Raw genomic sequence first — 19,656 nt, forward strand, 5'->3', positions numbered from 1 at the left:
AACTAAGGCCTAGAGATAAGCAAGGAATTGCCTGAAGTAACTAGAACACATGCCACAAGACTTCCTGGGTGGGTTTCCTGTGCCTCAGTTTCCCTATCCATAATAAGGGCTACAGTTTTATAGCTGCACTATGTGCCTAAGCAACTGAGATGCACACATTATTGCACTGATGCCTCCCAACAACCCAAAGAGATGTGTTATTACTTCTATTTTACTAATGAGGCAATAGGAGCAGAGCTGGGACTAGAACCAGGGGTTGTCTGAAACCTGCCCCACACTGCCACACCAGGGCCTCAGCCTACCTTGTGCCGACCACATCCCAGCCCAGGGCTCCCAGTGACGGAGGTGGGAGGCTGGAGGCCTACCTTAGATCCAGGGCCTTTTCAAGAGGGAAGCCTTGTCCTGAGCTCTTTGATTTTCTGCAGAAAGAGGAGGAGATTGGGGTGAGCTTTCCAGACCTAATCCATCTTTGCAGTATGGGCCACCTTTCCGGATCTGTCATGTTTCCACAGCTTTCCAGAGTCCAGGCACCCCTACCCCCATATCAGTAAAGGTCAACAGTGCCAGGTTTGAGGGAAAAGGTCAGGCTCACAGAATGCCTTCTCTGCCCAGCTGGGGACTTCACCTGCTCCAGCCACTTGGTACCTGAATAACCCTGAGCCTTTACAGCATTGGAGAGATGGGCACTGGGCATCATGATTAGCTGGGAATGGAGTCTGGTCTCCAGATCTTAAGGTGGCATTTTTGCCACCAACTCATGATTGGAAAAAAGTTCTACTGGCAAGAGCTACCATTTCCTTAGTTCTCACCAAAGCCCATAAGTCTCTGCCAACTTCTACCTAGAAACTTCATCCTCATCTCAATAAACTATGATGGCCTTCTTCCTATCTTTGGGAATAGCATTCTGTCCCCAGGTCATCACATGGTCAACTACTTGTCATTCACATTTGTGTTCAAATGGCACCTCCTTGGAGAAGCCTGTCCTGCCCACCCACTTGAAGAAGTGCCCTCCCCCTTGCCGCACCACACCATGTCACCTTCTTTTCTTTCTGGCACTTACCACTCTGAAATTATCTTATTTGTTCATTTATTTATGAGTTCTGTGTCAGCCCCAGGAGGGCAGGGAACCTTGTTCTTTCCCCTCACTGTTGGGAATAGTGCTTGGCACACAGTAGGGGCTTGCTGCTTCATTAGTTGAAAGAGTGGAAGCTAAGCCCAGAGCAGAGAACCCCACAACAACCTCACTTCACGGTGAAGACCGGGGGTCTCAAGTTTGGGGAGCTTGTTCCGGGACACACAGGTCTTTTTTTTTTTTTTTTAAAGATTTTATTTATTTATTTGACAGAGAGATAGAGAGAGAGAACAAGTGGGCAGAGAGGCAGGCAGAGGGAGAGGGAGAAGCAGGCTCCCCGCCGAGCAGGGAGCCCGATGCGGGGCTCAATCCCAGGACCCCGGGATCACGACCTGAGCCGAAGGCAGCCGCTCAACCAACTGAGCCACCCAGGCGCTCCGACACACAGGTCTTGAGTCCTCTCCAGGTAGCTCAGGGAAAGCTCCCTTTCCCTCTGCCTGATAAAAGCCATTTGTAACTAGCCTCAGAGCAATGTTTGGGGGCACAGGCTCTGAGGACAGACAGACCTGGCCCTGGCCCTGCCCCTGACCAGCACTGCACCCTTGTAGTAGTCCCATCGACCCTTTGAGCCTCTGGCTCCCCACCTGTGACATGGGGAGAGTATATACCTGTCCCACAGCAGGGCCATTATGCATGTGTAGTGATTTAGCACATAGTCCGTGTTTAGGAAGTAGAAGCTGTCATTTTCCAGGAAGGTCCTTCGAGCTCTCTGAAGTCACCATGTACACAATGAAGCCAGAGGTGTTTATTTTGCACACACCCAGCGTGTGAGGACTTCTATAGTTCAGAGGTCCTAATGCCAAATGTAACCATTATCTACAGGATAAGCATCCACGGTGTGCCAGGGGCCAAACCACTTCAGTCCCTTGGGGAACTTTAGTGCCTTCGAGTGAGTCCAAATGTCGGTCCCTCATCGGGCAAGCCTGGAGGTTTAAGTGCTGATGTTAATTATCCAATGCAGGGGAGATGGGGGTCATGTCAGTGGAAAGGAGCCCACTGTGAGGTCAGCCTAAGCTCAGCCTGTCCCACAAACAATAGCACCCAGCTCCTGCCCTTCTTAGGAACCCTCAGTGGCTCTTCACTGCCCCCAGGATAAACTCCTCAGCCTGGCACACAAAGACCTTTCCAGTCACATTTCCCACCACACAGCCCCCGGTCTGTGTATCCTGACGCACAAGCCCACTAGTCTCTGGTTATTTCCCAAATACCTTCTGAGTGTTGGCGAAACGCTGGGGGTCCCACAGCAATGGAGACAGCTGCATCCCTGCCCTCTCGGAATTGAGCGGTTACAGCAGCTGAGGGCCTTTGACGTGGGCGCATCATCTTGTTGAGTCCATACCCAGCCCTTGGAGGCAGGGACCATGATGACTGTATCCCCATTCTATAATGAGGACACTGAAGGGGCGCCTGGCTGGCTCAGTCTATAGAGCATGGGACTCTTGATCTTGGGGTTGTAAGTTCAAACCCCATGTCAGGTGTAGAGATTGCTTAAAAATAAAATCTTTTTTTAAAAAATGGGGACACCGGGCGCCTGGGTGGCTCAGTTGGTTAAGCGACTGCCTTCGGCTCAGGTCATGATCCCGGAGTCCTGGGATCGAGTCCCACATTGGGCTCCCGGCTCAGCAGGGAGCCTTCTTCTCCCTCTGACCCTCTCCCCTCTCATGCTGTTTCTCTCTTTCTTTCTCAAATAAATAAATAAAATCTTTAAAAATAAATAAATAAATAAATAATAAAAAACGGGGACACCAAGGCTCCATGAGGAGAGGTGACTTGCCCAGTGCTTCAGGTGGTGCTAGGGGTGCATCCCAGATGTACCTGACTGGAAAGCAAAGAAGACAAGTCATAATAATGTGTGGTGGGTGTTGACAGAAGTATGGTGAGCACTTGGTGAGGGGCAACCTATTTAGTGAGCTAATCTCCACTTGCCTCTCTGTGTGTCCAACTAGATTGTAAGCAATTTGAAGACAGACTGTTTTATTACCTCTATGTCCCCTCACATCTCCCCCTCAGGCCAGGCCCAGGGTCTGGGTGGAGTACTGCTTTGGCTTCACCATCGTGACCAGGCTGGGTGGAGAGCAGCCGGGCTGGTCACCAGCGCCGTCTTCCAAACTCTCCTTTGCCCACATTATATATGACCTCAGGAGATAATGTGGAAATGATCATGTCTATACCTGTGGATCCTGGCCTGGATCAAGTCAGAGCCTCCAATTCACTCTCCCTGTCATTCATTCAGCAAACATTTATCAAGCTAAGCCCTGTGGACATAATCAGAGGTGATCTTCATGTCTAGATTTTGCATGTGCTTTGTGGTCAGTAAGCTTGTAAACTACAATAATAAATAAAATAGGTCAAACACTAACTCAAAACTCTGTAAGGTTTGAGCACTAGTAGTATGTTCTCATTTTTATATATAAGAAGTAGAGACTTTGAACTTTCAGCTGAGAAGCTGTTCCGTGTTTGTTGGATGCCAATGCAGAAGCCCATCACCACTGCACCACACTGCCTCTTGAATGTAATAGCGACGGGGGAGGTGGAGCTTTAATTTACCTAGGTTCCCCCAAAGGATGCACTCTATATTCTGGAAGAAATAAGTCCAAGTACTTCTCAGACCAAAATTTCATTTTTAATCCCTATGACTAGACCCTGAAAACTGCCCCTCTCCCCTTTAAGGACTTCTTCCTGGACTAAGGAATTAGGGGATGTATTTAAGGATAAGTGGTGGGGCCCCTGGGTGGCTCAGTCAGTTGAGCGACAGACTCTTGATTTCCGCTCAGGTCATGATCTCAGGGTTGTGAGCTCAAGCCCCATGTTGGGCTCCAGGCTCAGCATGGAGTGTGGGCTTGCCCCTCTCCCTCTGCTCCTCCCCTGCTCACATGCTCTCTCTCAAATAAATAAAATCTTAAAAAAAATAAATAAAAGGATAAGTGGCAATTGTGCATGCCCAACATGTTTGATTATCAAGGAACCAAGTTTTCAGAGGCCCAGAGCCACACAGGACTGGGAAGCTGGCAATGACCCAGGACTTGGCAGGTGGCATGACAAATCCGGTCGTAGGCTTGGAAGCTAGTTGCTTTGCTGCAAGGTCCAGAGCGATCAGAGGCCAGTTAGGTACAGGTCTTCAGGTCCGTGCCCTTTGTACCACCAGGTGTGCCAAACTGCTTACAAGATACCATGGATGGGAAAGGACGCCTAGGCACTAATCCTGACGTCACGTTTATCGCTGTCCCAGATGCAGAGGTGCCAGCCTCAAGTCTGCAGATCTTCTGAACCATGTGAAGGTACTAGAGACCGTAAAATATCCACATGGAAGTGAGGGAGGAGCTATCAAAATTCGACTCTGGTGGGACTCGAACCCACAACCTTTGAATCACCACACCAGGATCGGCTAGAAGTCCAATGCGCTATCCATTGCGCCACAGAGCCGGCTACTTAAGCCTCCCTCAGCTCACCTCCCTGCCCACACGGCCCTTTTAGCGTTCTTCTAGGTGTGGCGTTGGCCTTTGTGGCGCCCTGCCCGTCTCTGCGCGCAGACTCCGGATTCTCCGCCCACACTGCGGGCGGGGGCGCTCCCCACCACGTGCGAATGCCAGTGGCTTGCAGGCTCTGGGCCCATACCCATCCCGCCGGTCTCCTTCCCTCCCGGGGGTCTCCGCGGCGGGGCGGGGCTGCGCAGCGCGGACTACAACTCCCAGCGTACCGCGCGGGGCGCCGCCCGGGGCCGTCGCGCGCGCAGGGCGGGCTGGGCCGGGCGGCGTCGGGTGCGTTGGGGCTGCGCGGCGCCGAGGTCTCTGCGGCTCCCCGAGCGCGGGGAAGGCGCGGGAGGCGGTGCTGCGGGCCGGCGCAGCCGGTTTGTGTTGCAGGAGGCGGGCGGGGGAGGAGCGCCGCGGGCGGGCGGGGCCGGGCTGCGGGCGGGGCTGGCCGGGCGGCCGGGCCGTGCAGGGCGCAGAGCCGGTGGAGCTCTGCTGAGACCCGGCTCTGCGCGCCCAGGGGCGGCTCATGTCCCCCGCGCTCCCCACTACGCTGCCGCAGCCAGGTCGCATCTGGACGGGGCGCCGCGCGGCGGGGCCGACGCCGGGTGAGCATAGACCAGGCCAGTGGGTCCCGGGCGGGGAATGTGCCTGGCTGAGTCGTGGGGCCGGCTGGGGTGAGGGGGGCTCCCTGCTTCTCTGTCTCCTTGCCGAGCGCTCTGCTGCCCTGGCTGCTTAGTTAGGGGCGAGGGCGGTTCGCAGTGACCTGGGACGGGGGCCCGAGGGATGTGGCATCCTCTTCCCTTCGTCCCATCCCCCAGCCTTCCGGGACGGGTTTCTGTTCCCTGCCCTGGCCGGCTCCGGGAGCCCAGAGATCTGAGGACCTTAGAGACCTTGGCATTGGATACGGGAGCGCTGGTTTGGTCCCCCTCCCGGCTTTTGCTTTTCGTGTGGAGAAGGACGGGGGGCTGGGGCGGAGATGGTCTGTAAGGGCTCCCTGTGGTCCAGACCATGTCTTTATCCTGGCTTGGAGACTGTCAGGCTGCATCACAGCCATGACCTTCAGCTCCTCCCCAGGAATAGGAGAACCCCGAAAGAAAACTGAGTCCCATCTGCTGTCTCTTGAGCGAGTCCCTAAAGCGCCAGGAGTAGAGACCAAGAGTCCTAATCTCAGTCCAGTCAGCCATTCCCCTTCCTGTATAGCGCAATCCCCAAAGATTCATCTGAGTAGCTTGCTGAGTGTGTTTGTAGGGGGTGACTTCAGGGCCCTCCTGCGCTCCCTCAACACCTTTCCCTTTTAGGCAGTCACCTCTCAGGCACCTCCAGGCTCTAAACCGTTTGCTCTGTCGCCCTCTGTGGGCCAGCAGATACATGGCACTGTCCGAGTTTGTGAGCTGGGTCAGAACCAGGCCCCTTCCCAGGAAACTGCCCCTTTGGGTATTGTGGCTTGGCCTGGTCATCCAAAGACCCAAGGAGGTTCTTTGGATGAGGAATCAAGCCAGACACGCTTAAGTTAATACCCCTCTCCAAGCCATTTTGGTTAGAGATCCTGGATGTCAGGAGAGTGGACTGTCCTGTTTTGGCTGGAAGGGCTTCGGAGAGCAATTCCCACTACACCCATAACATAGAGGGGGAGACTAAGGCCTAAAGTAGGAAAGGAACTAACCCAAGGTCACAGGGAGAGTTGGAGGAGGAGATGGGACTAAGGGGCTAGAACTCAGCCTCTGCCTCTTAGCCACGGAACTCCTCATCTCAAGTCCCAAGCGTCTAGCCTGTCCCTTCAAGACAGCCCTGGAAAGGGACCGCATCCTCAGGTACCACTCAGTATGACTAATCCTCACTACAGGTTGACCCTTGGGATCATAGTGGCTGCCTGGGCCTGGAGGTAGGGGACATAGACATTTGGCTCCACTGACTGCTCTGTGTCCACAGGCCACAATGCTGCTCGGGGCATCCTTGGTGGGGGTGCTGCTGTTCTCCAAGCTGGTGCTGAAACTGCCTTGGATCCAAGTGGGGTTCTCCCTGCTGTTCCTCTACCTGGGGTCCGGAGGTTGGCGCTTTGTCCGAATCTTTGTCAAGACCATAAGGCGTGATATCTTGTGAGTATCTGGTCCAGTCCATCCAGCCCTGATTCTCCTATAACACGATGGGCTCCTAATTCCCAGAATCTCTCCAGATTAGGCCTCTACGAGCACAGGGCCCCTGGGCCCCAGAGGAGCAGCCTCTGCTTTATCCCCTTCCGCTGGCAGTAGTACCTGGTATCTCCATCTCCAAGGTGAAAGTCTTCTCCTAGGAGATCTCCGTAACTTGGTGCCGTTTAGCCTAGGGCAGATTTAGGGGCCCAGGACATACACTGAACACCAGGTGTGTCAAGAAGACATCTGCAAAGGGTCCTAAGGCTAAGCAGTAGCTTGTAAGAAAATGAAGAGGAACTCTGTGGGAAGGGCTCCGTCCATAAGTCTGAGAGGGCACAGAGTTCAGAGCAGGGCCCCGAATCAGGTATCTGGGAAACCTGCTCCCCAAAGAAAGTCAGCTACTGTTCACAGGGCTCTCCTGTACCAGAAACACCTGCTGCCACCTGCTCTGTGTCAGGCGTCAGGTTGGCTCTGGGGCCCAGGGAGGAAGAAGGCTGACCTAGTCCTGGGCCCAGCTCAGACTGGTCGGGGAGATAAGCAGGAGATACAGTAAATCCCTAAACTAACAATACCAGCGGGCAGAGACCCTGGCAGTCTTGCTCACGGGGGTGTCCCAGTGCTCAGCACAGTGACCCGCACTCAGAACAGGCAGCTCAGCACCTGTCATCTGAATTGATTGTAAAAGGAGGTGCTGAGTGGCCACTGCAGGAAGAGTGGTAGCAGAGAGCTGTGGGAGTGTGGGGCAGGGAGATGGCATCAGGCCAGGACCTTGGGGAATCAGAGACCACCTGGAAGACAAAAAGCTGTGGTTGAGAGGCATCTCCAGGTGATGGGAGCAGGGGATTCCAGCCAGAGGGCACAGCATCTGAATAGGCATAGAAGTCAGGGAGCTAGAAGCTTTCAAAGGTCAGAGGGGCCAGGGGCAGGGCAGGAAAGGAGGATATTGCCAAGTGATTTTTTTAAAATTATTTTTTATTTATTTTTTAATTTAAATTCAGTTAATTAACACATAACGTATTATTTGTTTAAGCGGTACAGGTCTGTCATTCATCGGTCTTATGTAATACCCAGTGCTCATTACAACACGTACCCTCCCCACTCCGTAATGTCCATTACCCAGTTACCCCATCTCCCGACCCCCCTCTCCTCCAACATCCTTCAGTTTGTTTCCTAAGATTAAGAGTCTCTTAACAGTTTGTCTCCCTCTCTGGTTTCGTCTTGTTTCATTTTTTCCTCTCTTCCCCTATGATCCTCTGCCTTGTTTCTTAAATTCCACACATCAGTGAGATCATATGATAATTGTCTTTCTCTGATTGACTTATTTCGCTTAGCATAGTACCCTCTAGTTCCATCCACATTGTTGCAAATGGCAAGATTTCACTTTTTGATGGCTGCATAATATTCGTGTGTGTGTGTGTACACACCACATCTTCTTTATCCATTCATCTGTTAATGGACATCTGGGCTCTTTCCATGTTTTTGTTTTTTTTTTTAAGATTTTATTTATTTTTTGACAGAGAGAGACAGTGAGAGAGGGAACATAAGCAGGGGGAGTAGGAGAGGGAGAGCAGGCTTCCCGCCGAGCAGGGAGCCCGATGCGGGGCTTCATCCCAGGACCCTGGGATCATGACCTGAGCCAAAGGCAGACACTTAATGACTGAGCCACCCAGGCTCCCCCCTTTCCATAGTTTTTGCCAAGCAATTCTACATTTAGTGAAGCTCTGGGCCCGATACTGAGTGGGGCCCAGGGGACAAGGTGGTGAACAGGATGGAGCCTTACCCTTGGTGGGCTCACCGGGAGGGAGACTGAACAAATCTCAAACTTACCCTTTATTTACTGTGGCAGGGGTCTAGAGAGGTGCATTGGGAGGTCCCAAATGAGTTGGGACTTTGACTTGGGCCCTAGAGTTCAGGAAGGCTTTGATTAAGCAGCAGACTCAGAGCAGAGCTTCAAGTGTCATAGGTGAACTCTGGAGCCAGAGAGGACCAAGGTCCTGATCTCAGCTTGTGAAGCCCGGGCGAGCCATGGTGCTGCAGAGCCTTGTTTCCTCCTCTGTACTGGGGAGGGAGGAATTGCCGGGTGCCTGGTGGTATTGTGCAGCATCGGTGGGCTGGTACCTCTGATGGTGCCCGGCACATGGGTGCTGGGAAAGGGGAATGTTGGCAAGTGATTGGGCTCAGGAGCCTCAGGCCTGTGGGACAGCAACCTGGGCCAGGGTATCGGGACCCCCACTCCCAACCCTAACAGTCATGGCTCCCTTGCTTGCTCCCACCTAGCGGCGGCCTGGTACTCCTGAAGGTGAAGGCAAAGGTCCGGCGGTACCTGCGGGAGCAGCGGACAGTGCCCATTTTGTTTGCGTCTACGGTACAGCGCCACCCTGACAAGACAGCCTTGATCTTTGAGGGCACAGACACCCGCTGGACCTTCCGCCAGCTGGATGATTACTCCAGCAGCGTGGCCAACTTCCTGCAGGCTCGGGGCCTGGCCTCAGGTGACGTGGCTGCTGTCTTCATGGAGAACCGCAACGAGTTTGTGGGCCTGTGGCTGGGCATGGCCAAGCTGGGTGTGGAGGCCGCACTCATCAACACCAACCTCCGGCGGGACGCTCTGCGGCACTGCCTGACCACTTCCCAGGCCCGGGTCCTCGTCTTTGGCAGTGAGATGGCCCCAGGTGAGCCCCAGGGGTGTGTCAGGCAAGGAGACCCATAGGATCTGGCACAGACCACAGCCCCCCTCCAGGCCTGGGGGAGGCTGCGTGGCTCAGAGGTGAGGGCCATGAGCCCTGGTGTCAGACAGCCTGGGCTCTGCCCCCTGTAAGCTGGGGATCCTGAGTCAGAGACTGGAAATGTCCGTGACTCAGTTACCTCACTGTAGTACCTGCCACCTATCATTTTCAAGAAGATACTTCGCCCGAAGCGCCAACAAAATGGCTAATGCTAGGTGAGCCCGCAGAGATAATGGTAACCATGTTTGGTGACTAATTAGGCCTCATTTGCCTCCTCTATAAAATGAGAACAAGAATGTATTCTCTGGTCTCCTGCAGAGCTTATGTTTTATTTGCTGCCACGATGAGCACTGACTGAGTCCTGAGCTTGGTGCTTTACAAAAGCAGCTCTCATCTTCACAAAGCCTGGTGAAGTAGGGATGGCCGTCTTGGCTTTACAGATGAGGAGACAGACGTTCAGAGTGGTGTGAGGAACTGACTTAGGGTCACGCCGAAGCAGGATTTCATCCTGGGCTTGACTGCTGTGGTGTGGGATGACGGCAGGGAAGGTCACTGACATGCAGGGACGGGGAGAGGAGGGAGGGTTGGACAAATCCAGAGGGAGGCAAAAGTTGAGCCAAGGGGGGCAGGACTGGCCTGTGCCCAGCGCAGGTGAGTATCTAGACCGCTGTCGTGCCCAGAGGAGCCTGAGGGAAGGTTCCCACTTTCTGAAGAGGCTGGAGGCTGCTGACCTCTGACCCTCCACACCTCCCTTCTAACCGGCCCCCACAGACGAGCATGGTACAGTGTATAAGGACGCAGACCTTGGCATGCGGTAGAGCTGGCTTGGAGTCCCAGCTCCAGCACATTCTAGCTGTGAGCAGGCCCTCCCATTCTTGGAGCCTCATCTTCTCATCTAGGGTCTGCTGTTGGTGCCTACCTCCTGGGCTGTGTGAGCAGGAGCGCGCACGTAAGGAACCCACTGTGTAGTTGGCCCACAGCTAGGGAGCTCTTGCTCCCATCAGCGTCTTATAACGAGGACCCGGGTGCTTCACCTGTCTTCCTCCCTGCACACAGCCAGTCTCCCCTGACAACGCGCCAGCCCTGACACGAGCAGAGGTCCTGGGGACATGAGGTTCCCTGCCTCCCTGCTGATTGGCCCTGTCTCCCCTGCAGCCATCTCTGAAATCCAAGCCAGCCTGGACCCCTCGCTCAGCCTCTTCTGCTCTGGCCCCTGGGAGCCCAGCATGGTGCCCGCCGGCACAGAGCACCTAGACCCTCTGCTGGAAGATGCCCCCAAGCACCTGCCCAGTCGCCCTAACAAGGGCTTCACAGGTGGGCCTCCAACCCCACAGAGGGATTCTCAGATGGGCCCTGGACAGAGTGCTGGCCCCAGGGCCAGAGGCCTGGGTTCTTCTGCAAACTTGCCGTGTGACCTGTAGTGAGTCCTGTCACCTCCCTTTTTCCATCCGGGAAGATGAGGCCCATGACCATGGGGTCACTCTGAAGGCTAAACAGCCAATGTGTGTAAAGATGCCAGGCACAGTGCCAGGTACTTAGGAGCTCACAAAACCTGATCCTTTGACTTGTTGAACAAGCCTTCATTGCTGCCCAATCACGAGCAGCAGGATCACGTGGAACCCAGGAAACCACTGGGTCTGAATTTCGGCTGGGGTTGGGCCAGGGGCTAGACCCTCTAAATATTCACCCAGCACTTGTTCGGTGCCAGCCCCTGTCAGCCTGGGGGCCTCTCTCTGCACTGGGCTGCCCTACTTCCCCGTCCCCTCCTCCAGGCAGCCTTCCGACCCTGCAGCCTCTCCTGTACTCCACCCTGTCCTGTGGAGCCCCCGGTTTGCTGCACTGGCCAGAAGCTCAGAGCTGGTGCTGAGTTCATGCCTCAGCCCCACCACTTCCCTTGTGACCCTGAGCCCCTGAGCTGCCCTCTCTCTGAACCTCGGTTCCCACAGCCATAACAGTGGGGCTGGTAACAGAATCGATTTTATGGAGTGGCTTTGGGGTTTGACAAAGATACAGTGGAAAGCTGGGGTGTGACAGGAAGTGCTCGGGAACCAGTCTTTGTTGGCGCCGTGGTCATTTTATCTCTGTCATGTGTGAATTTTGTCTCCCGGGTGCTTTTGTAAGTGATTCGAGGGCAGGCTCTCTGGAGGGGTCAGCCTGGAGTGCCCATGCCCAGCCCAGAGCTGGAGTCAGCAGGCATCCAGAGGGCGTGAGGTGATTGATACGTGACATGCAGTCGTCCCACGCGTTCCTGGCCTCCTTAGAACCTCCTACCAGGGGGCTGGGGGGTGGCTGAGCCTCTGCAGAAACGAGCGTGACAGTCCCCCATCTGGGCCACAGGGTGGGGTAAAGACATGGTCTGCGGTGCAGAAGCTCTGTGGACACTCTGCTCCCTGCAGCCAGTGTCTCCCTGGCCCTGGGCGGTCTCTTCTCACAACCGCTACTTGTCTGTTTTCTTCAGATAAGCTCTTCTACATCTACACATCGGGCACCACCGGGCTGCCCAAAGCCGCCATCGTGGTGCACAGCAGGTAAGGGGCAGGTGCTGGGGCAGGTGGGGCACGCTGGGGGGCAGAGCCTGGGAGCCCCTCCTCCTGCCTCCCGGGGGCCTGCGAAGCGCCCTGTCTGTGCCCTCCCAGGTATTACCGCATGGCCGCCCTAGTGTACTACGGATTCCGGATGCGGCCTGACGACATTGTCTACGACTGCCTGCCCCTCTACCACTCCGCAGGTAACACAGGGCCCACGCGCTCAGCCTCCGGCGCCCCGGGGCCTCAGGAACCCCACCCTTCTTGGGGTGGCAGCATCTTGTGGGTAGAAATCTGGAGTCAAATCTGGGTTCAAATTCAGATGTGGCCATTGACTGGACCTCTGAACGAAGTCGGCCACACCAGCCTCACAATGTGTGTGGCCGTGTCCCGCAGTTCTGGCCCGGCAGTTTGTTTCCACAGGTGTGCACAGCCTTGCGGCTTGGGAAGGGAAGCACAGAGAAGAGCAGAGATGGAATAATTAGAATTCCTGCCCTCAAGGTGCTTAGAGTCAGGTGTGGATTTAGGGCAGGATGAAGAATTGGAACTCATCTGACTTTAATACAAGAAATGGAATTGTGAGTATGGAGACAGGCAGGGAGCAGGAGCTTAGCTCAAGAGAAGAGCCCAGTGATGGTCAGGTAGGCTTCCTGGAAGAGGCGCTCCCAAGTCAGGCAGATGTGAGGTGCTGAAGCCAGGAGAGCTAGCTTGCTCCCCCTCTGGCTGAATGGCAGCATTACAGGTACAGGAGCAGGAGCTTGGGGCCAGCTCCAGGGGCCCCAGGGACAGTCTAAGGAGCATGCACGCGATCCCACACTGGGGAGGCACTGGGGAACCATGGGAGGTGTCTGACGAGGGGAGAGGTGTGATTAGTTTGTGTTAGAGAAACAGGACAGGAAAGAGGGACTGGGGAAGGGCCTTTGAGGAGATGGGCTGGGCAAGAGGAGATTCTGGAAGGAGGGGTCTCCTGGCTCCCTGACCTCCACGTGCCACCCCTTCGCCTTCAGGAAACATCGTGGGAATGGGGCAGTGCCTCCTCCATGGCATGACAGTGGTGATCCGGAGGAAATTCTCAGCCTCCCGGTTCTGGGACGACTGTATTAAGTACAACTGCACGGTGAGTGAGCAGGGCAGAGGATGACCCGTCCGCCCCATCTGGGGACGTCTGCCTCACAGCCAAGGCCGATCGTTCCCTGGGGGCGACATTTCCGTGGTTTCAATGGGGAGACTGAGGCCCAGGGCCCGTGGGATTGGGAGGTGCAGTGAGAGCAGCCGTGGGCCAGCCTCACACCAGTGCGCCCGCAGATTGTGCAGTACATCGGTGAGCTCTGCCGCTACCTCCTGAACCAGCCGCCCCGGGAGGCAGAACACCGGCACCGGGTGCGCATGGCGCTCGGCAACGGCCTCCGCCAGTCCATCTGGACCGACTTTTCTAGCCGTTTCCACATCCCCCAGGTGGCCGAGTTCTACGGGGCCACTGAATGTAACTGCAGTCTGGGCAATTTCGACAGCCAGGTCGGCCGTGGGACAGTGGAGGGTGGGCGGGGTGCAGCGCGGAGTGTGGGCGCCGGAGCCCCCGCTGTCTGGTCGGGGCGGGCGGGGTGCAGCGCGGAGTGTGGGCGCCGGAGCCCCCGCTGTCTGGTCGGGGCAGGCGGGGTGCAGCGCGGAGTGTGGGCGCCAGAGCCCCCGCTGTGTGGTCGGGGCGGGCGGGGTGCAGCGCGGAGTGTGGGTGCCAGAGCCCCCGCTGTGTGGTCGGGGCGGGCAGGGTACAACGCAGAGTGTGGGCGCCGGAGCCCCTGCTATGTGGGTGGGGCAGGGCAGTTGTGGGAGTGTGGACACCAGGCCTCCCAACACTGTCCAGTCTCAGGCCCAAGTCTTGGCCTTTGCAGGTGGGGGCCTGTGGCTTCAACAGCCGCATCCTGTCCTTTGTGTACCCCATCCGGCTGGTACGAGTCAACGAGGACACCATGGAACTGATCCGGGGGCCCAATGGCGTCTGCCTTCCCTGCCAGCCAGGTCTGCCCCAGGGTTGGAAGTGGGGTCAGAGCAGGAGAGATTGACCCGGGAGGGAGATGGCACTGGGCTGGGTGAGTGGGGAGCCCTTTTCTGACCAGTGGCCATCACTCAGCTCTTCTCTTAGGGCCACAAGTCATTTATTTTTTGTCCATCTGCCCTTCCATTCCTTATCCCCTCTACCCATCAGTCCATTGATTCACTGTTGTGTGGAGGACCCCCAGGTTGATCCTGGCCCAGCCCCTCAGCTCTGTGCCTGAGTCCTCTCGTCTGCGAGTGAGGCTGACGGCAGCACCATCTCCTGGAGTCGCCCTGGGGATCATGTGTGCTAAGGAACGCACAGAGCCAGGGGCCCAAGGAGTGCTGGCTCTGGTCAAGCTGTCCATGTAGAGCTTGGCCACCCTTTCGTATCGTTCGTCGTTCCATATGCTCCGTGCCCAGACGTTACTGAGTGCCTCTGTGCATCAGACCCGCCGGGAGCAGCTTCCCTGCCCCCGGGGCTTCTGCCCCAGAGCGGGATAGCATTTCTGTGGGAAGCAGTGTGAACAGAAGTCAGATCAAGATGCAGGTCGCATTTGGGGTTGGGGAACGGGTAGAGGAGGCCATCAGAGTAAAGCTGCTTTGCCTTCTCTGCCCCCAGGTGAGCCGGGCCAGCTAGTGGGCCGCATCATCCAGCAGGACCCCCTGCGGCGCTTCGACGGCTACCTGAACCAGGGTGCCAGCAATAAGAAGATCGCCAAGGACGTCTTCCAAAAGGGGGACCAGGCCTACCTCACCGGTGGGTGGGCACCAGCCCCTTTGGGGGTACAGGGTGGAGAGGAATGAAGGGGCCCTCCCCCACCTTCAGAGAATACTGCCCCAGTCCCAGCCCTCCCTGTCAAGCAGATCCTGGGGTCTTGTGAGGCCGGCCGGCCCAAGCCCGGCCTCATACTGCGCCCCCGTAGGCGACGTGCTGGTGATGGACGAGCTGGGCTACCTGTACTTCCGAGACCGCACGGGAGACACGTTCCGCTGGAAAGGGGAGAACGTGTCCACCACTGAGGTGGAGGGCACACTCAGCCGCCTGCTGGACATGGCCGACGTGGCAGTGTATGGTGTCGAGGTGCCAGGTATCCATGGGGGCGGTGGGAGGTGCCAGGCATGTGTGGGGAGGCCCTGCTGGGGGGCACCGCCGGCTCCTCACGGTCCATGCTGCCGCCTCCAGGAACCGAGGGCCGGGCTGGAATGGCTGCTGTGGCCAGCCCTGCTGGCAACTGTGACCTGGAGCACTTCGCCCAGCTCCTGGAGAAGGAGCTGCCCCTGTACGCCCGGCCCATCTTCCTGCGCTTCCTGCCTGAGCTGCACAAAACGGGTATGTCCCCGCCCCTGCTGAGCTCCCAGGTTCCAGGCCTATGGCCCTTCTTGGCTCCTTTTGGAGAGACCTGGGGGGGGCTGTCATTTGCCCTTCAGCCACAGCATTGCTGTGTCATTGGTAAACAGACCTCCCTGTGTACAAGTGAGCGGACTGAGCCCTCAGAGAAGGTTCACACGTCCATGAGCAGAACAAGCGTTTACTGAGTACCTACTATGTGTCTGCCGGGCTCCGTGCTAGGCCTCGGGGATTGAGGTGACAAATTCTGATGGGACCTTTGCCATCTTTGGGGAGGAAGCACAGGACAAGGAATTCCAAGGGCAAAGAATAGAATACAGATCGAACCGACAGAAAAGCACATGAAGGGGGGTACGGTGCCTGGGAGGCTCCCTGGAGGAAGTGACCTTTGAGCTGAGACCTGAAAGGAGTGGGAGGCATTCCAGGCTGGCCCCTAAGATTGGAGGGCACTTGGGCACGAGAGGAAGGGAGGGAGGCCCCCGAAGCCGGAGCCATGGGGAGCTGTGGGCAGCGGTGTCAGGTGGGGCAGAGAGGCCAGTGGGGACCAGAAGACTGTGGGCTGGGGAGCCTGGGCTGTGTTGGGGCAGCAGGGAGCCACAGAAGTGTTTGTGTCGAGCAGTAGCCTGCGTCAGGTGTGTGTGCCACGTGGCCCTCTGGCTGCTGTGTGGGGCGCGGGAGAGGGCTACAGGCAGCCCCGGGGGAGCACGGACACTAGCAAGGGGCCGTTACTGTTAGGAGAGAGGTGAGTAGTGGGTCCACAGTCACACAGCAGGGCGGTGCCAGCCTCCTGTCTGTTGGGCCACTGACGGGTCCCCTGATGGGCAAGAAGTCGGTCCTTGCTGCCCTGTCCCGACTCCCCCCCGACACACACACCCCCAGCGCCTCACCAGCTGCTCAGCCTCAGGCCACCTCCCTTGTGCTCATCATGTCACCCCCTGCCTTGCTGGAAGGCCTTCCCGGACCCATGTCGCCCCTGCCGGCTGGTAGGCTCCTAGCAGCACCTGAAGCAGTGCAGAGGGTCTAATGGGGACACTGGTGCTGGGCTCGTGATGGAGCCTGGGAAGCTCCTGAGGTTTGAGTGACAGCTGACTTCTCTGTGCAGGAGAGAGGCAGGGAAGAGACCTCAGGTTTCAGAGGCTTTGCTGCAGTACAAACATCCCTAAACTTACTTTAGTGCTTAAAACAGCCATTTTTTTGCTCTCAGTTGTGGGTCAGCAATTTGCAGTTCAGTTCAGCTGAGCGGTTCTTCCGTCAGCCCCGCCTGGAGTGGAAGAGCTACCATCAGTCGTGACTCGGCTGGGGCTGGAGGGGCCAGGATGTCCTTACTTACCTGTCTGGCTTCCAGCTGGTCGCTTCTGCAGCGCTGACCAGCAGAGCTGTCTGCACTGATGATGGCGTCCCGTGTGCGTGCTGACCGGCACCGCGGCCGCTAGCCCCGTGTAGCTACTGAGCGCTCCAGCTGGGGCCAGCGTGACTGCGGAACGGAATCTTACGTTTTCGTTCATTTTAATTAAATGTATAGAGCCCCTCATGGCCAATGGCTATCCTGTTGGATAGGGCCAGTCCAGGGGGCGTCCCTGGGCTGTCTCACCTCTGCTCTCTGTGGCTCCTCCCCCTTCAGAGACTACACTGGTATCAGGCACCCCCTCCTGGAGTGGAAGCTGCAGGGCCCCTCAAGGCCTGGACTCTCCGAACTCTCATGGTCTGTGGGTCCAAGCAAGTCACAAGGCCAGTTCGGATTCAGGTGGGGGCTGAGAAAGATTCCAGCTCTCACTGGGAGAAGTGGCCAAGCCACCAGGCAGCGGAGTGTGCATCCAAGGAAGGAGGGAACCTGGCCATTTCTGGCAATCCGTCATAGCCGGGTTCAAATCCCAGCTCCAGCACTTACTAGCTGTGTGGCGTTGGCCCGGGGGTGTGCCTCGCCACGCCAGTCTTCTCCTCTGTCCATTGGGCTGATGCCAATGACTGAGAAGTACAATTTCCGTGACCTACAACTGAGAAAACATTGCTGCTGTTGAAACTATTTCAGAGATGTTAAAAGCTGAAAATACACGCATTGTGGAATCCATAGAATACTGTGGCGCACCCGCCCCAGGAACTTACGTGCAGATTAGATGAGCTCACACCTGTACCTGGGAGGCGCTCAAAGCACAGAAGGCCTGGGCTCTGGCCCTCCCTCTGCCGCCAGTCAGGGCGTGTGGCCTTAGATGGGTAGTTTCGCCTCTTTGGTTCTCAGTTTCCCCAGCTGCAAGCAGAAGGTGGGTAGCGTGGCCCCCTACCGCGGCGCCAGGGCGGCTCTGAGCAGCGGTACATAATATAATTAGCTGGAGCCGCCTTTGCAAAGTGCACCTGTGCCCTGCTGTGCTCCGTGTCCCATTCCTGTGTTCTCTCCAGCCCTCTTCCTCTGCCCCTCTTCAACTTTGGTGTGCGGCTTCCCGAGGCTTAGGCCGCTGCCCTGCACCCTCTGACCCATCTTCCCTGCTCCCTCAGGGACCTTCAAGTTGCAGAAGACAGAGCTTCGGAAGGAAGGCTTTGACCCGGCAGTTGTGAAAGACCCGCTGTTCTACCTGGATGCCCGGAAGGGCCGCTACGTCCCGCTGGACCAAGAGGCTTATACCCGCATCCAGGCAGGCGAGGAGAAGCTGTGATTTGCCCCGAGTCCCTCTAAGGGCCAGCGGGTGCTGGATCCAGAGCCCCAGCTCCCACCCCAGAGGGGTCGTGGGCAGTGCCAGACCAAAGCAGGCAGGGCCCAGCACCTCCGCCCCGAGGTGCTATGGCCCCCCTCCCCCTCAAAACTGCCAAGTGACTCACTGCCGCCTCCCCCTGCCACCCAGGAGGCTTTCTGTGAAAGCCTCAAGTCCATATTCCATCTTCAAGGCCAGGTGGGGCCTCTGGGCCCCAAGATGAGACAGACCAGGCCCCTTAGGATGATGTCTTGGGTCAGGGCAGGGGTAGGTGGAGGGTCGCCCAGCACTCCCCAGAGCACAGGGAGCTTGTAAATGGGACCAGGGCAGAAGCCCCCAGACTCAGGAAGCCAGCAGAGTGGGCAGGGGCTGCAGTGGCTATTAATCAGGTGGCCAAAGAGGAGGATCCTGGCCCCGGAGCTGTTCCAGTGTCACTCAGCACTGCCCGCGCCTCCAGGAGGATCGGAGGAGGACCCCGACCTGCAGCAGGCACCCTGACTGAGTGCCCTCCCCCCCGCCATCCTCCTCTCCTGGGTGGCAGCCTGGCTGCCCCTCAGGCGGGACCTTTGTCCTTGTAGGTCTGTCCACATCACTTTCTCCATCGCAGTCCTGGGCTGGCTATGAGAGGAGGAGGGGTGGGGGGGGGTCGTTCAGGGGCCAATAAACTGCCTTCACTCCCCCTAGCCTGTGTGCATGCCACCTGAGCTCACAGCACCTGCTCAGGCCCCACCTCCTGCCCCTCCAGCCTATTCACTCACTCAGACTTAGGGATACAGCAGGTAAGACGCCCTCCTTGAGTTGGCAAGGTATTTAATAGCATGAACTTGAAAGTCCAAACCAGCTGTGTCACTTTTGAGTTTGTGGTCTAGGGCAAGTGACTACAGTCTCCTCATCTGTGAAAGGGGACTATCGAGGATTCAGAGAGCACAGGTACTCATGTTGAGGAAAGGGCTGTTCAGAGCCTTTGAGGAAGAAGAACCTAACGCGGGGCCTGATCCCATCTCCAGACCCTCGCCCGTGCATTTGCCGGGGGTCTGGGGGCTGTGCGAGCCAGAGCCGGGCGGCCTGACCAGCTCTGGCAGAGTCTAGGAAAGCTTCCCAGAGCCATGTGCCCAGGGCTGCAGCACCGGCCGTGCCAGTGGAGAGGCAGCTGTCCCCGAGGCCCTGTTGCCGGAGTCACACCCAGGCTGGAAACGCATGGCCCATTGGGAGAGGGGTCCCACCCAGCCCAGGGCAGTGGGCAGCATGTGCCCCTGGGCCTTATCTTCACTATTTAAGCTTCACCGCAGTCTGTCAGTCACTTGCTGAGGTCACACAGCAGTAGGGGGAGCTGGTGGGGGGGCTGGAATGCAAACCCAAGCCCCTGTTGCTTCCTGCTGCTCCACCCACTGCCTGGTGCAGAAGGCCAGGGGAAAGCCCAAAGAGCTTCCATTCCACCTGTGCCTGTGGAGCCCGCTGTGGGCCCCGCCCTTGGCCTGCAGCTGATGGCCAGGGTGGAGGGCCAGGATGAGATCTGGGATGCCTCCTGGAGGAATGACTCTGAAAAAGGAATCTGATGCTCTTGGGGGAAAGTGGGGGGCAGAGCTGGAGTCCTTGGAGAGGTGC

The 19,656-nt window shown here is 57.1% G+C and overlaps 1 protein-coding gene and 1 non-coding gene across 4 annotated transcripts; one reads left to right on the forward strand and one right to left on the reverse strand.

Moving 5' to 3' along the window:
* Positions 1 to 4,325: 4,325 nt before the first annotated feature.
* SLC27A4 (solute carrier family 27 member 4) lies at positions 4,326 to 19,298 on the forward strand. 3 transcript variants are annotated; one of them, XM_032418155.1, is made up of 13 exons: positions 4,326 to 4,410; positions 6,532 to 6,698; positions 9,012 to 9,406; positions 10,616 to 10,774; positions 11,919 to 11,988; positions 12,097 to 12,188; positions 12,993 to 13,102; positions 13,291 to 13,500; positions 13,875 to 14,001; positions 14,639 to 14,776; positions 14,943 to 15,107; positions 15,203 to 15,349; positions 17,858 to 19,298. In XM_032418155.1, exons 2-13 carry the CDS (start codon positions 6,538 to 6,540, stop codon positions 18,013 to 18,015), a joined length of 1,932 nt encoding a protein of 643 aa, XP_032274046.1. In that variant the 5' UTR covers positions 4,326 to 4,410; positions 6,532 to 6,537; the 3' UTR covers positions 18,016 to 19,298. The 3 variants fall into 3 exon arrangements, with proteins under 3 accessions (XP_032274046.1, XP_032274045.1, XP_032274047.1); XM_032418154.1 differs by lacking the exon at positions 4,326 to 4,410 and adding an exon at positions 5,018 to 5,207 and having other exon boundaries at positions 17,858 to 19,297; XM_032418156.1 differs by lacking the exon at positions 4,326 to 4,410 and adding an exon at positions 5,818 to 6,413.
* Positions 4,465 to 4,555, reverse strand: TRNAR-UCU. The gene is given in 2 exon segments: positions 4,465 to 4,500; positions 4,519 to 4,555. It is a non-coding gene; the product is annotated as a tRNA-Arg (tRNA).
* Positions 19,299 to 19,656: the final 358 nt, after the last annotated feature.

This window comes from Phoca vitulina, unplaced genomic scaffold, assembly GCF_004348235.1.
Source record: "Phoca vitulina isolate PV1807 unplaced genomic scaffold, GSC_HSeal_1.0 scaffold21, whole genome shotgun sequence".
NCBI lineage: Eukaryota > Metazoa > Chordata > Mammalia > Carnivora > Phocidae > Phoca > Phoca vitulina.